This window comes from Eufriesea mexicana, unplaced genomic scaffold (assembly GCF_001483705.2).
Source record: "Eufriesea mexicana isolate 0111107269 unplaced genomic scaffold, ASM148370v2 scaffold13334, whole genome shotgun sequence".
NCBI lineage: Eukaryota > Metazoa > Arthropoda > Insecta > Hymenoptera > Apidae > Eufriesea > Eufriesea mexicana.
In genome coordinates, this window is record NW_016920857.1 from 99,949 (window position 1) to 115,271 (window position 15,323).

The 15,323-nt window shown below is 36.2% G+C and overlaps 1 protein-coding gene across 1 annotated transcript in view; it reads left to right on the forward strand.

Moving 5' to 3' along the window:
* Window positions 1–10,533, forward strand: part of LOC108553803 (uncharacterized) — a 106,897-nt gene extending 96,364 nt beyond the window's left edge. The window contains exons 2-3 of the mRNA XM_017908846.1: window positions 9,805–10,028; window positions 10,462–10,533. Of these exons, the coding sequence (XP_017764335.1) occupies window positions 9,805–10,028; window positions 10,462–10,533 (296 nt within the window). The remainder of the gene's footprint in view (window positions 1–9,804; window positions 10,029–10,461) is intronic.
* The last annotated feature ends 4,790 nt before the right edge of the window (window positions 10,534–15,323 follow it).

The following is a 15,323-nucleotide window of genomic DNA, read 5'->3' on the forward strand; positions in this document are numbered from 1 at the left end:
TTTTCTCTCCTCCTTTCTATTTCTCTCTGCCCGCCGCCGCGCCTCCGCCCCCCTCGCCACGTTTGTTTTGCACGCGACTTTTCGTGGAACCCGAAGTTCTTTGTAGTCGCGTCTCAAAGTTCCCTTTTGAGACGCCGTTTCTTCGCCAGTACTGCCGCACAGTCGCGGGTTTTCACGAATTTCTGGATTCTTCGCGTGGACACGGTTTTTGATTCCCAGAGACGTTGGGCTAATTTCGCTTTTCAGGTCGCCAATCGTGAATGTACAGTCGCAATTGGGAAAAGGGACGTTACTGGTTAAGGTAATGGTTATTTGGAATATTACGTATGATGTACGTATGCATCGTTACGTGTCAAGTGAACACATTGTACACTGGTCTTTTACATTTTCTTAAAGCAGCACCTAGTATATATTTTAAGATCATATTTGTTCTAACGTATGTATTTCAAGAATTATTTAATATATTTCAAGATATATTTAATATAATATATTTAACCCTTTGCACTCGAAGATATTTTAGCTAAAGAAGGGTAGGAGTTCAAAGATTTTCTGCTACAAAGCTGACGATATTTTCTTGAGCAACGAATAAGAAGTTATTTAATAATTAACATGTAGAATTATTTGATTTTGAAACTTTGCACACCGTTACATTATCTAAAATTTAACATATTAATGAATATCGAGCTTCGAAATTTTATCAAATGGCGACTGAAGAACACCTCTCGAGTGCAATGGGTTAATATATATACATAATATATTTTTTTAATATATAGATACACCATAATGTACTTAATATATTTTAAGAAGAGATACCATATTTCCACCATTAAAAATTTGATTTTAATAGAAAAGAAGTGGTACCAAATAACAGTAGTCACTTGTACAAATGTACATACAAGTTCTATTATGTATCAATAATGGAATCAAATAACATCACAAGTCTATAGCGTGCAATGTGTTACGAATCTATAGGTATTTTATCAAATTATGCTAAAAATAAAATTTTTGTGGCACTTTATATATCGATCACTTTCATATTCTTCGATCACATCGTTTATTGATTATATAATTAAAAATTTTGTAACGAGACTATTTAACTACAAATTTGTCACAAAATTTATTAAAAGACGAAGAATTCGGTACCGGCAATATCCAAGTAAAATTTTGTTAAAATTAATCTATCATCCAGGAAACCACCCTTACGAGCCTCTCTCATTTTCTCCGTTTCTGTTGCCCGTTTGCTTTCGTGAGGAGGGAAGTTTCGTCATCTGTATTCGCCCAGTGGAAATTTGATAGTCTCGCAGTCGGTGGCGCCGGAAGGGTCGGAGGGTCGCGATCCTGTTCGGAGAATCGGGGTTCCGTGTTGGCAGGGCACCGCGGTTGCCACGGGCCGGCAGACGACTTTCGTGGAGCCAAGCTTTTTCCCTTGGCCGGAGGAGATTTACGAGCGTGGAGGCAGAGCCAACGTTTCGGGGCGGCCGCGCGAATTTACGCGTCGAACCCGCGTCGTTAATAGCGCGCCGCGACGCTTCCGCGCCGATTATGCGACGCCCCTCCCGGCCGTGTATCCGTGAATTATGGCTGGCCACGCGTGTCCATCGGCCATGTGAATTAAACGTAGGAAAGCTGCGCGGCTAATAAGCGTGATTAATCTTGCCAAATTCGTTCGTTTCAAAGCTTTGTCGCGCGATTCGTGCCAATTTAGCGATGCTTGGAATTCGAAGATCGACATACTACATAATTTGGTGCAGTAGGCTTCTGCTTCCAACTTTTGCAAAAGCTTCGCGAATTTTGTGCTTCTTATTGCAACGTGGAGATAGTGGTGAGCAACAATTTATATCCGACACTGGCGTTTTTGTATCAAAAACAAACATTGTATATTCTGTCTATATATTGTTAACACTATTATAGAACGTTGTGAAGGCAAGGAAAGTGTGAAACAAAACGTATGAAAACGATCATTTAATTTAAACGGTGAGCGAGTGAGTCACTATAGTGGCGCGTCGTTCAAAAAGATGATATCCGTGAAAGTCATTATAGTGGTGCATCGCGCTTAAGGGGTTAAGAAATGTTTGGAAATTAGGTGAAAATTAGCGAGTTTTCTAGGAGTAACTTAGCATTTTGTAATTTAGTAGGTTATTGAGTTATGTAATATTTAAGGGAAGGCAATCCTATGAAAATCGACTACTGGTAATTTTTAAGATAAAATTTAGAAAATATATATTTTTGTAGCATTTTTCAAGATTTGTATCGTTGCTTAACAAATGTTTAGGAACGAGGTGAAAATTAGTGAGTTTTCTAGAGGTAATTTAGTAGGTTATTGAGTTATGTAATATTTAAGGGAAGCCAATCTTGTGAAAATCAACTAGTGGTAATTTTTAAGATAAAATTTAGAAAATATATATTTTTGTAGAATTTTTCGCGCTGTACCATCGCGATTAGGTTGGACTATGACAAAACGGAAAGAAGCAGTATATACTTCTCTTTATATACTCATCTAGTTCCAAGTTATAGTTACTTATATTAGTTATCAGTTACTTATTACAAAAACGTAGATCGATAATTCGAAGGAAATTGATAAAACAAATTAAAATTAGTATCTTTAAATTTTTTTAATTAATTTCTCCTAGTTAAGAATTAAACGAAATAAATAAAATTTCGAAGAAAATTTGTAACATATCGTACTGTGTTTACAGAACGACGCTTTCCCCCGTATCATATTTTCTCTTTTAACAAATTAATTCTGAACATTTAATTAATGCGTACACGTTTCAACGGTACAATAATCGATTAGGTTTTGCTCGAATAATTACAGTGCAACGAAATATGTATAGTATTACGTTGATTAAAGTAATACAATATATAAGCATTAATTTGACAATTGACAAATCGTTGAAAATGTTTTTGTTCCTGGTAATGGATTCAAGGTAAGCCATATGAAAGCTTCGGTGTCGAATATCGCAGTAATGAAATTGGTATAAAAAATATTCCAAAGAAAATATTTCCATTTTTTTTCTGCATAATAATTATATCGGTATTATTGCATATTAATTCTGGGTGGTTGCACTAACTGGTTATTCAGAAGTCACATTAACAAATTTTATGTTCGATAATTTGTTTTCGCGTTGATTTTCAATTTTGCGAATGCACACCTGCATTTGCATCAAAAATGCATTGCGTTTTCATTTGCGAGGTTTAAAACGAATCGATATACCTTTATTAACCTTTAACCAACTGTCGAAAAGGTTTTCATCGAGAAACATTTCAGTTGAAATATCAAATTAAGATAGTCGAAAATGTGATATATTCAAATTTAATCAATTCTTAATTAAACTAATTAATTGGTATTTAAAGGAAAGAATAGCCCGTAAATTCTTGCTGTTCTAATTCTACAGTGGCGAATATCGCGGAATAAAGCATAACGGTATAGTATTTCATAGAGATAAAATATTTTCGCAGTAAATGAGTAATTTTAAACGGACCAGTTGTGTGATAAAAAAGATTAAAAAATTCTAAAACAATTTTAACTTAATTATTCCGTGAACAACGTTAACATGGTCGAGTCGTGCATTCACGGCGATAATTTTAAAATGATCCTTCTTGGCGTCCTCATTGGAAATGTACCAGCAACGGAGGACAAAGAATAATTTTTGGAGCGACGAGCGTTTTCTAGGACGCGAACAAAGTTTCTCTATACAACCAGAGAGAGGATTCTTTTCGCTATCCAAATATTTGCCCTTTCCATTCGCTTCCTCTTAAATTAGAATTTCACTCTTCGGGTTAATTTAAATTGGAGATAAAACGTTTGCGATAAACCGAATATCTGTTAAACGAAATGAATCGGCCAACGACTCTTCGTTGCAGCTTGATTTAGAACGATGAACACGTTGTTCGTGACAGACGAGATATTTTTAAGGAATTTTTAAAAATATTCCGGAGTAAATTTAGTATTTGCAACCTTTCAATTTGGCAACTCCAAATAAAATTTATTTTCCCTTCTTCAAATAACGTTATCTAAGCACTTTTACTTTATATCTTAAATAGATCTTTCATCGGATCCAACATCCACAAATTTTGCTCTTGATGCTTTTATATACCTCGCATGACAGTGAAATTAAAAATGAAACGTGTAAATTAAATATCACGAAATGGGAGGCGAAAGCAATTCCCAAAAATTATCACCAATTTTTTGATACACCTTTCCGTTTAAGACGTGTCAATTTTCAAAATTTTACACGATTCGCGTTTCATTTGAATCGCAGAATTAAATTAGGTTACGATATGACCTATAAAATAGTATATAAAATGGGAACGCGTTTCGTTAATACTCCCCAAGCCTTCAGCACTTTTACTTTATCTCTTAAATAAATTTTTCATCGGATCCAACATTCACAAATTTTGCTCTCGGTGCTTTTATATACCTCGCATGGCACTGAAATTAAAAATGAAACGTGTAAATTAAATATCACGAAATGGGAAGCAAAAGCAATTCCCAAAAATTACCACCAGTTTTCTGATACACTTTTTCATTTAAGATATATCAATTTTCAAAATTTTACATTTTACATTTAAATCGCATAATTAAATTAGAACAAAGTATGATCTATAATATAATGTACAAAATTGGAACACGTGTTTCGTTAATCTTCATCAAACCTCCAATAATATTTATCTATTGAAACGCGTTAAAAATCAATTTTTCAAATTTTCCCAGACTATTTCGAAATATAAAATCCTAACTGTCAGCTACACTCGCGTTTCCTTGACATGGTCTACGAATAAAATAACATCAGATTGAAACGCGAATTAAGGTATTATAGCGTTTCATTTTAAAAATGGCTGGATCGTGTTACGCGGATAACACGAAATATTTTCTGATGCGATCGGGCTCGCTGCAGAACTAAATTTGAATGAATGGGATAGAATTTTCGTAGAATGGATTTTTCCTGAAAGGCGGTGGACAGGTTTATTATCGTGTCAGAGGTTATCGAAGTATCGGCAATATTCGATGGACGTTGAAGCATCGCGCGAGGCACGTATCGTATAATATGGCTGACTACTTGTATAATTGGCCGCGATAACGTAGATTTAAAGACACATTTATCACTTTACATTCATTATACGATAAATGAAATATACGCGCGCTATCTCCGAATAAAATACTCGCTCCGGTAATAAATTCGTACACCTTGTGTGCTTTTCGTGGACCGTTATACGAATGTTACTTATGTTAGCTGCAGTGGACAAACTTAACGAAATATTGCCAGAATCTGGAATAATTCGCGAAATTCTGGAAAAATGATAAAGAAATATTACGTTCGTATTTCTTGCAGGTGAATGGAGGATTTATCGAGACCTATTTTTGGAACAACCGAGTGCAAAATATGGAGAAAGATCGTCTTTTTAATATTTCTTTTTAGGTCACCACTATAATTATTGTCTCTGGATCCATGTACCTTTTTGTTGAGAATTTGAAGCAACGATTTGCAACTTATGATACGTGTAGCATTGTTAGTATGTTGGATATTCCTGATTCGGTCGAATCAAATTATATCAAGTTTCTAAATTCTGAACAGTAAGATGTGCTGTGATTATTTCGGATTTATAACATAGTTGATCCACTTTTTCGTATTTGCGGCCTTATTTCTATCAGATAAAATTGGTAAAAAAATTGGGAATAATAAATTATGGCTGATCTTCTTATATATCATTAACATATTCATTGCCATGACGACCATAATCTCTGATTTTCTCTTTTTAGCCTTGTCGATATAAAATATGGAACAAATTGGCGATGGATGCTAGTCCAAAAATATCTCTAAATAATATATATTCGTTCCTCGAGCATAAAAATTCTCGACTATCACTGTTAGGCTACAACTCCGATTAAAAACTATTGAAAATGAAGCTGTAATGGAGTAATAAAACTTTAATCGTAAATATCTCAAAAACTACTGAGAAGCTGCTCCTATAATGGACTCCACGCACTTCAGATAATACCCCGAACGCTCGAGCCAAACCCAAGACGGCTGTTTATTGTCCTTTATTTTCGAGAAAGGGCCCAAGCATTCCCACGAGCCTTACAGTCATACCTAGGACAAAAGGCACTGTCACAGACGGCAGCCTCATTCCCTAATCATCATTCCTACATGTATATTCAAAATCCTGGTCCTTGTTCTCCGTCGTTGTCCTCCAACACATCCGGCATCTTCCAAATTTCAGAAAACACCGAAAATATCGATATTGTAGAGCAATCTTCCCAACTTCCATCGATACCACCTCGGAATCTCTACGAGCGTACACAGCCCGACCTCGCCGCTGTAAAGAAGTGTCCCATTGCGAATAATCGCGTCGGGACAGTTAACCATCTGTTGCTCTAATTCCACCTGCCACCCCGACTCACCCCCTCGGTCGCGAGACTTTCGAAATCTGGCCGAAACCGAGCGAAACTCTGGCAAAAGTCAACCGCGTTTCTTTCGGCGAGCCATGACCAGCGACTCACGGTTTTATCGAGAATCTCGCGTCGAAGTCCCTCGGGGAAGGTTCTCGGCCCACATCCGAGCTCGCAGCTGCGACCACGCCATGCGGAAAACTATCTCACGCCTTCGCCACCCCCTGACCAGGATGGCCCCGGGCGACACGAGCGAAAACTTTTCAATCGAGTTACTTCGCGTACCCACCCCCGACGCCGCCTTTTTATCTTTCGCCCGAAACCAACCCCACCGACGCCGACTTCCAGCCGTGAAATTGTCGCGCGAGTCGAGTTTCATCGAATTCGCGAATTAATTCGCTTTGCCCTTGCCTCTGCGTTACGATTCATTTGCTCCGGGTTGGGTGCAGGGGAAGGGAGGTGGAAAAGGTGAGTTGGGATGAGGATCGAGAAGGACGTTGATGGTGTTTGATGTCGAAGTGGATGATGATGGAGAGAACGGTGTCTGGGAATTTATTTGGTTGTTTATTTATTTAATTACTTTTATTTGAGGGTAGGAAATATTTTATATTGGGTTACACAGGGTGTCCAGGCAAGGGTGGTACAACCGGGAAGGAGTAATTTTACGTGAAAAAGCAAGTCGAAAATGAGGAATAAAATTTTTTCATTGAAAGCTTCCTTGAAATAGCAATTATCATGACTGGGAATTATGTTTGTATTAATTCAATAATGGATTGTAAATTAGTACCTATTCTGTCCCTTCGATAATAAATCAGCAATTAGAAATATTTAATGTAATATTCGATTAATATCTAATGCGAATATGGAATTACGAATTGATTACATTTGATTTTGGAGCTTAAGTATGCTTATGGTTTCCCAATTATCATTTTCATTCTTATTTTGGTTAAAATCAGTTTTGTAAATTAATTTAGTATAAGACAATTCGTTGGTGCTTGTATAAAAAGAACTAATTATTTCGTTAAACTATAAAGAAAATCTTTATAATTGTATACATCTTTTTTATGGGTCTTTACAAACTTTCAAAAGACAATTACGGATGATTATAATATAATAAAGCTATTCCTCCTGAACAATGGAGGACAATATAAACACGTCCCTTAGGTGTTATATTATGTATAATTTGTTTGCTTTTCCTTTATATGTGAAATTTTATGTAAATAGACTACGATCTATGTACGAATAAAATAATAATAATAATAACAATAATAATAAAAATTGCATCATTAGTGTAGTTGCAATTCGAAATTTTCAATATGTGGCGTTCGAATTTTACAAATCTCTCGTGGTCTTTAAATAAAATTGTTATTGTATTCCTTGTTTTGTCCAAACGCAAATTCTTAACAATCGATGCATTCGAGAAATTGATCAAATGATTAAAAAAAATATGACTAACGAAATATATTTCTAAATCTCAACAGATGCATTAAAATACGATTATAATAAGTACAGAACATTTTTAATCAATAGAAATATAAATTACGAATTGAAATAAAATAATTTCTGAAACTTCAAATAAATCTAATACGAATCTTGATATCTCTCGATTTTCAACTAAAGGAAATTGATAATAATAATTTCCCAAAATTTCATAAGTACTCCTCGAAATTCTCGAAATTCTCAATCTTCGAAAAATCGTTGAATCAATAATACAGTACACTCAGAAGCATGTCTCTTTAAATCCTCTCTCCTTAATTCTCCACATTTAATATCGTAATTTCTCAAAAACTCGCAAACGCTCGACAGAACGATAATTTTCGATGTTTAAAAAATTATTCGAGCAGAAAATTCAATTCAATCGAAAGCACGTGTATCTTTTAAAATCGTTGTTACTTAATATCGTATAATACTTAGGGAACAGATGAAATCGACTTCGAATATTGTCTTCATCGACTCCATGTCCGCTATACTACATTTCCACGCACTTCTGCGTACTTTCGATGACCACGACGTACCTTTTATGTACATACACGTACATAGTGATCGTTGAAAAAACAAAAGAAACTTCTTTTTTTACTCCTCTTATCGCATCGAACTCGGTAGACCGTAGTTAATCGCAGGTGCATCGAAATCGAGTTGGAGCTATTATCCTGGCGATGCGCGAATCAATCGGTCGTCAATCGATTGGATAATTCGACCTAGCTTGCCAACAGCCGGGACAGACATCAGGCCCCGATGTCTGGTGCACTTGAGTGGATTTAAAAGTCGATAAAATTGTTTCTTATCAATGCAGCGGTTACGAGCAACGACACGGCAGTAAATTTCGCAGACGATTTTACCTCGTAAGCTGTTCTCCCCGAAAACTATTCAAGCAACCAGCGAAACACGCTGATTTATTTATTCGTTTCTCGGTTGTAAATATTTAAGGTATATCGTAAAACTCGATTCGCGGAAACACGTCGTTTTGTATGTTACATTGAGTCATGTGTCGGGTATGGCGAAAGTGTGTGTGGTTTAGAGGATTTTTATTTTATTCAGACGTGAAGTGTGAAATTGTGGAAATGCGCGTGAAAGGTGGTACTAACGAAATTTGTTATTTACAGGTTATAAATTGCTGGGATAGATGCGTTATAGATTTACGGATTTAGAGATTTAGAGATGACAGTAGGTTTGTGAAGTTATAGATTTCGGAGATATTATTTATTTACTTATTTATAAGGGATTAAACCATTAGAAAAATTACAAGAAAATTATTACAGTGAGGTATAAAATTAATGATAACAGAGAAAAATAAAAATAAGAAAAGAATATAAATATAAATATATAAATATTATAAAAATATAAATATATAATAAAAATATGAATATATAAAAGTATAAATATATAAACAGACGAGATGTGTATAAATATAAGAAAAAAAAATTTGTATGTTACACCCAACCCATGATCTCCAATTATTGCTTCTTACAAACACTTTGTCAACTCACTACCAACACCCAGTCCACGATCTCCAATAATTTCTTCTCACAAGTACTGTGTCAACTCACTACCAACACCCAGTCCACAATCTCCAACAATTTCTTCTGACAATTACTGTGTCAATTCACTACCAAGACGTAGTCCATGATCTCCAATAATTTCTTTTTATAAACACTCTGTCAACTCACTACCAACACCCAGTCCACGATCTCCAATAATTACTTCTCATAAGTACTGTGTCAACTCACTACCAACACCCAGTCCACAATCTCCAACAATTTCTTCTTACAAACACTCTACCAAATGACCATCACCGACACCTAGTACACGATCTCCACCAACTTCCTCGTACAATCCCTCTGTCAAATCACCATCACCGACATATACTGCACGATCTCGAACAATTTCTTCATAAAAATCCTTTCTGCTTACAGATCAAATAAGCGACGTGTGCAAGAAGGACTACATGCAGGACCTCTACAGAAAGATAGACGGTGCCGTTCTAATCTCACAGCTGGAGAAGGATCTCGACTGCACCATCACCTTCCAAACGCACAGTATCCTCCAGCGGTTCATGCTCCGCTTCGATCAGCTGCAACTGGACTGCAACGATCATCTGTACATCTTCGATGGAGCCCACGTTGTCAGCAGTTACAAGGTAAGTCTCGGCATTTCATTTCGATCCCGCCATTGCCGATTACACGGGCTTCGTAGCCGATTCGTCGTAGGGAAACGTAACTCTGATCTGCATTCAAATTGGTATTCCCAAGGCTGGATGTAATATCGCCGCTTAGTGAGGAATTTGCATCCCAGGGAAACAGTTTTCGGCTTGGACATCCGCGTTCGCCGAGTAGTTATTGTTTGTTGTTCGTTTTCAGCGAAATGTTGCGATTTCCACGGGATGAATGATACTGCAGTGCGAATTCCAGGATTATTCGCAATCGAAACAAATAGGGATCGCGTAAATAACTGCCGGCAATTATTTTCTCTGTGGTATTTAATTGGTACAGGTGGGGTTTATTGGACTAAATAAATTTCATCTAAGGTTTCCGAATCTCGATTAAATAAAAATTCTATTTTATTTTATTCAGGAGGACGAAGCACAGTTATTATTATTATTTTCTCTGTGGTATTTAATTGGTATAGGTGGGGTTTATTGTTAGTTTAAAATATGGAAATAATTTATTTAGGAATTATATAATTCTGCTTTTCTGCCAACTGAATAAATTTCATTTAAGGTTTTCGAATCTCGATTAAATAAAAATTCTATTCTATTTTATTCAGAAGGACGAAGCACGTTTAATTTGTACAGAAGAAATATTATAATTTATGCATATTTTATGGAATTTCATTTTTAAGGGAACAGACGAATCTTTAATTTAGAAAATCAAAATTGATGAAAATTTTATTTAGGAAGTTCTTGTCAAATTGATAAGTAAGTAGATTTTTGTTAATATCTTTCCAAGCTAGAATAAATTGGAATAATAGATGTAATGGAGCTTTTGGATTAGGTTTCAGTTAGGTGAACAATGGTAACTTCATTAATTAACAATGATAATTTTCCTCTCACTGGTGATATCGAATTTCGAATTATTGAAATAATATGAAATGCGATATTCGGTTTCGAAAACTCGAAACCTGATATTTTCGCGTATTTTTTCTCTATAGTGCTTGTTAAAGCTACATTTTTACCTCGTATAACGAAAAAATATAAAAATTCTTCTATTCTTTCTACATGATTTCAATCTCCGCATATATTGCCCTATATACTTACCAAAATTTAACTGTCTCCTTTATATAACGCAGAGAAGGAATATATGTGATATATGAAAAAGAATACGACTTACCGTGTAAAAAACTGAAGACTATCTTCATCAATCAAAAGTTGCTCCCAGCTTAAAAAAGTCACTATCAATCACGTTATTCGAGCTTTCTTCTCCTCCATTTTCTTCGTACAACTGCCATTCGCAAAATATTCAAATTCTGAAGTATGGATATTTAATATAATCCATTTCATTCAACATCACAATACTGTAAAATAATCACTCGTTCATCGTTTTTCATTCCTTTACCCCAAAAGGTACGTATTGACTAATTTTTTCACCATGGTGTGCCTTTATAACAATTTTGTCACATTGTTTCGCCACCACTGTACTGTGCTGTATGCCTCTTTGTTCCATTTTATATTTTATATGCGGTATTTATTGTATTCCTTTGGACTGTGGACTCCGTTATTAAATAAACGTCTAAATAGCTGGATAAAGAGATAGTCTATTAGTGCAATACCATAACTTCGAATTAGCGAAACAATGGCACCCATGTCGACACATAACATCATCGACCGACCATTTTTGAAAATGATGTAAATACCTGTCGCGTATTCTTCTTGTGATTAACCTCTACTTGGGAATCAACCATGCTGAATGGATTGACTCGCGTAAATGGCACTGTTCTAATCAGCATACGATCGCCACTAATAATGACTAATGCCGAGTCCGTTGATGAAGCGTTGCTTTCTGTCCCCGATTAACGTTTCGAAGCGTAATTGCCGTCATCGATCAAAAGATGAAGCACTAATTGCAGCTGGAACGACGTTATTTTTCCATGATTACCAGCAGGGACAATGGCGACCCAACGGCGGAAGGTTGGCTGGACTACCAAGTTTCAGTTGTGAGGACCATTTTAATGTATTCCCTCATTATAAATTCCGAGCATGGCCAGCGCCGCGGAGACGCTGGAAACTTGCACCATTAATCAAGATTCGTCTCTTGGTGGAAGAGAGTACGCCTCGTTTGCCCGTTTCTTTGTTCGGAATTTACTTTTCTCGATCGACAGGGGATTCGATCCGAAATTATTCCTCGACTGCGTCGGAGCTCGTGATTCGACGGACGTGTATTATACAATCGCGTTATGGCTTGGCGGATTTTCCTGGGATGCGTTCGTCTTGGAACCGGTGTGAATCATTTATATCGAACAAGCGATGGGATTGATTGCGTCCTGGTCTTTTTTATTCCGGTTCATCCGTTTCCTTTGGCATTTCGTTGCTGGAGACACGTACAGAAGGAATTACTCGGTCCTGATTGGATGCTTCAGGAATTCTGAATCCTTTCGTTGCTCTAGATATGCCAGCTTCTCGGAGTCTCTTAGGGGTTTTAGATACTTTAAACGTCGTGTTACTGCTCGTGATTCGGGTGATCCAGATATTTCGACTGATCCAGGTGTTTTGCATGTAGGTGCTGCAAATATTTTGAAAGTGTAGAGGTTATAGGTGTCAGGGTACTCTAGATATTTCGAGTACTACAAGCTTACTCAGCTCTCCAGCTGTTCTGGGTATTCTGGATATTCTAGATACTTCGAGTACCCTCTGTGTTGTCTATGGCTGGGTATTCTGGGTACACCAAGTATTGTATTTCGTGCCATTTAAGTGCTCTACGGATTTTGGACATCCAAGGTGTCCTAAAGACAGTGAGAACTTAGGGTATTATCTGGATAACCAAGTACTCGTGATACTGGTTATAGATTAAATGTTTTAAGGGTTTGGCATATTTTAGACACCTGAAGTGTCTCGGATGCTCTCTAGCTACTTTATGTGTCCAAACTGATTTCGATTTTGTGTACTGAAGGTATATCAGCTAGCTTAGGTATCTTCAGAAATACCAAATGTCTGTCACTTCGGAAGATAATGGCTTTCCTAATTTGTTCCAGTGACCATCTACTAGAATAACTTTGCGAATTATCTGAAAACTGTGCCACCTTTCTGATACAAATCCATTACATCAATCGTGTCAGTTGTGTAAAATTGCTGCGAGTCGACAGAAATAATTTAGAGTAATCCTCTATGCGTTAACTTAGAGGAAGTCCATTAAAAGCTATCTCGTACTTTAATATATTGTATATCTCCTTCTACGAACCTTCCTGTAGCATATGTAGTCCAAAGAAACGTATTAAACCGTGTTGGTTTGTAAGGCCTTGTAAGGTCTTGACACGTGAGTCCTGAGTTCTGATACTTGAGTTCTGATACCTAAATCCTGATACACGAGTCTTGACACCTGAGTTCTGAGTTCTCAGACTTAGGACCAGAGATCTGAGTTCTGAATTCTGAGTTCTGAGATCTGGCACTAGCTGTCTCTAATTTTTCTCTCAAAACTTTCTTCACCTCCTCGGTTGTCGAAAATATCGTAGACCCATCATATTCAGTAGTCATTAACTATTACTTCTGAGTTCTGACTTATTAATTATTATTTCGGAGGACCCTCTACAGGACAAAATGAAAAATATCGAACATGAAATAAGTCTGTACTTAGGACTTGGCTGTCAAAGGACCGTAACGTGTCTTCTAGGTCCAGAATTTCTCCCATTATGGGACAGCCTGCAGTATAAAATCCTAATCACCGATCACACTGTTTAAATTCGAGCGATTATAACGGAATCTTTTTCCCATTAATATTCCTCTATCGTTTCGTTGAGCCTGAAAATCCTCACGAATCCATGGACTGACCCAATCCTCCGAGAACGTGGATACTTCCCACGCTGGAACGACTTTTCACGGTGTCCCGCGATTTCTGTCGCAAGCAGTCCTCGATGAATCCTCTCGGATCCGTGCTCGGTTTCCCAAGAAACGCATTATTGTTTCGAACCGTAGGAAAGAAAGCAAGGAAAGGAGTGGAGTAGGAGCAACACGAACGGATCATTTATTTCAATAGATCGCTGGGACAGAGATGGTTCGAACGCGTTGATTCTTTTCGCGCTAAAATCACGTTTCCCAGAGTTGTAGAGCGATTTCTGGCGCAAGCAGTCCTCGATGAATTGGTGTTGGAATCGTGCTCGGTTTCCCAAGAAATGCATTATTGTTTCAATCCGAAGGTTTTATCAAACGTGATTCGAAACACGGCGGGGGGAGAAGCGGTAACGAGTTTTAAGCTTGAAAAATAGAAGCTTCATCGGCTGGATGAAAAATGAACGTAACAATGGCTAGAATTATTTTTCCCTTTTTTCCTTTTTCCTTTTTTTTCCCCTCTCGTGAATTTGAAGTCTTGCGAACGGCGACTTGGGTTCGTTCTGTGAATCGGTCACGCGATATCGCAATTTTCCGTGGATTAAAAAACTTTAATATCAAGAATAGTTTCGGTTGTATTTTAGGTTTGACCTAAATATTTAATAACTGAATGTTGAGACTTTGATGGATAGTATTATATTCCTTCTTCTTATGTACTCAGTTTTTGAGACGGAATTAATGGTTTCGTACGACGTGACGATTAATCTTTAAAGATACCGATTCCTTCTTAATTACAAGTATACTTACGTACTTAATGCATGAAATAAAATTCACAGAAGAAGAAGGATTTGTGGCTTAGTTTGTATTAAAGTCTAAGAAAAATTTGTTTTTCATTGGAAATGTGAAAATTTGTATTAAGATTTATTAATATGAATTTTAACTTTTGAATTCAATTTTATGATTTGAATTAAATAAAATGTTTTCCAAAATTGTTCAATCTATTAAATTTTCCGATTTTTCAAATTTTCAATTGTCGTATTCCTGATATTTAATAACAGTGTTTTCCATAATTATTGAAATCTATGCATTTGTTGATTTTCATTGACATAATTTATTCTGAAAAAATAGGTTCTACTACATGGAGCGATTAAAGTACAATCCTCTTAATTAACAATAAATATAAATAATTAAAAAAACATTTTTGCAAGGAATGCACGATTTTGTTTTAAATAAAATATTAGTATCCAAACTATCTAACTTAAATTTTTAAATAAAATAGTCACGATTGATGCATAATTTCTCCTTAATCTAAACCTGCTAGCCATATATAATTTATTTAATTACATATGTACATATGTCTTTTGGCACATATATTGGGTGTCCCAAAATTCATGCAAGAAGTAATATTGATAGAAAACAGGTTTTTTAATTAAAATTTATAAATATTGCTCAATAATG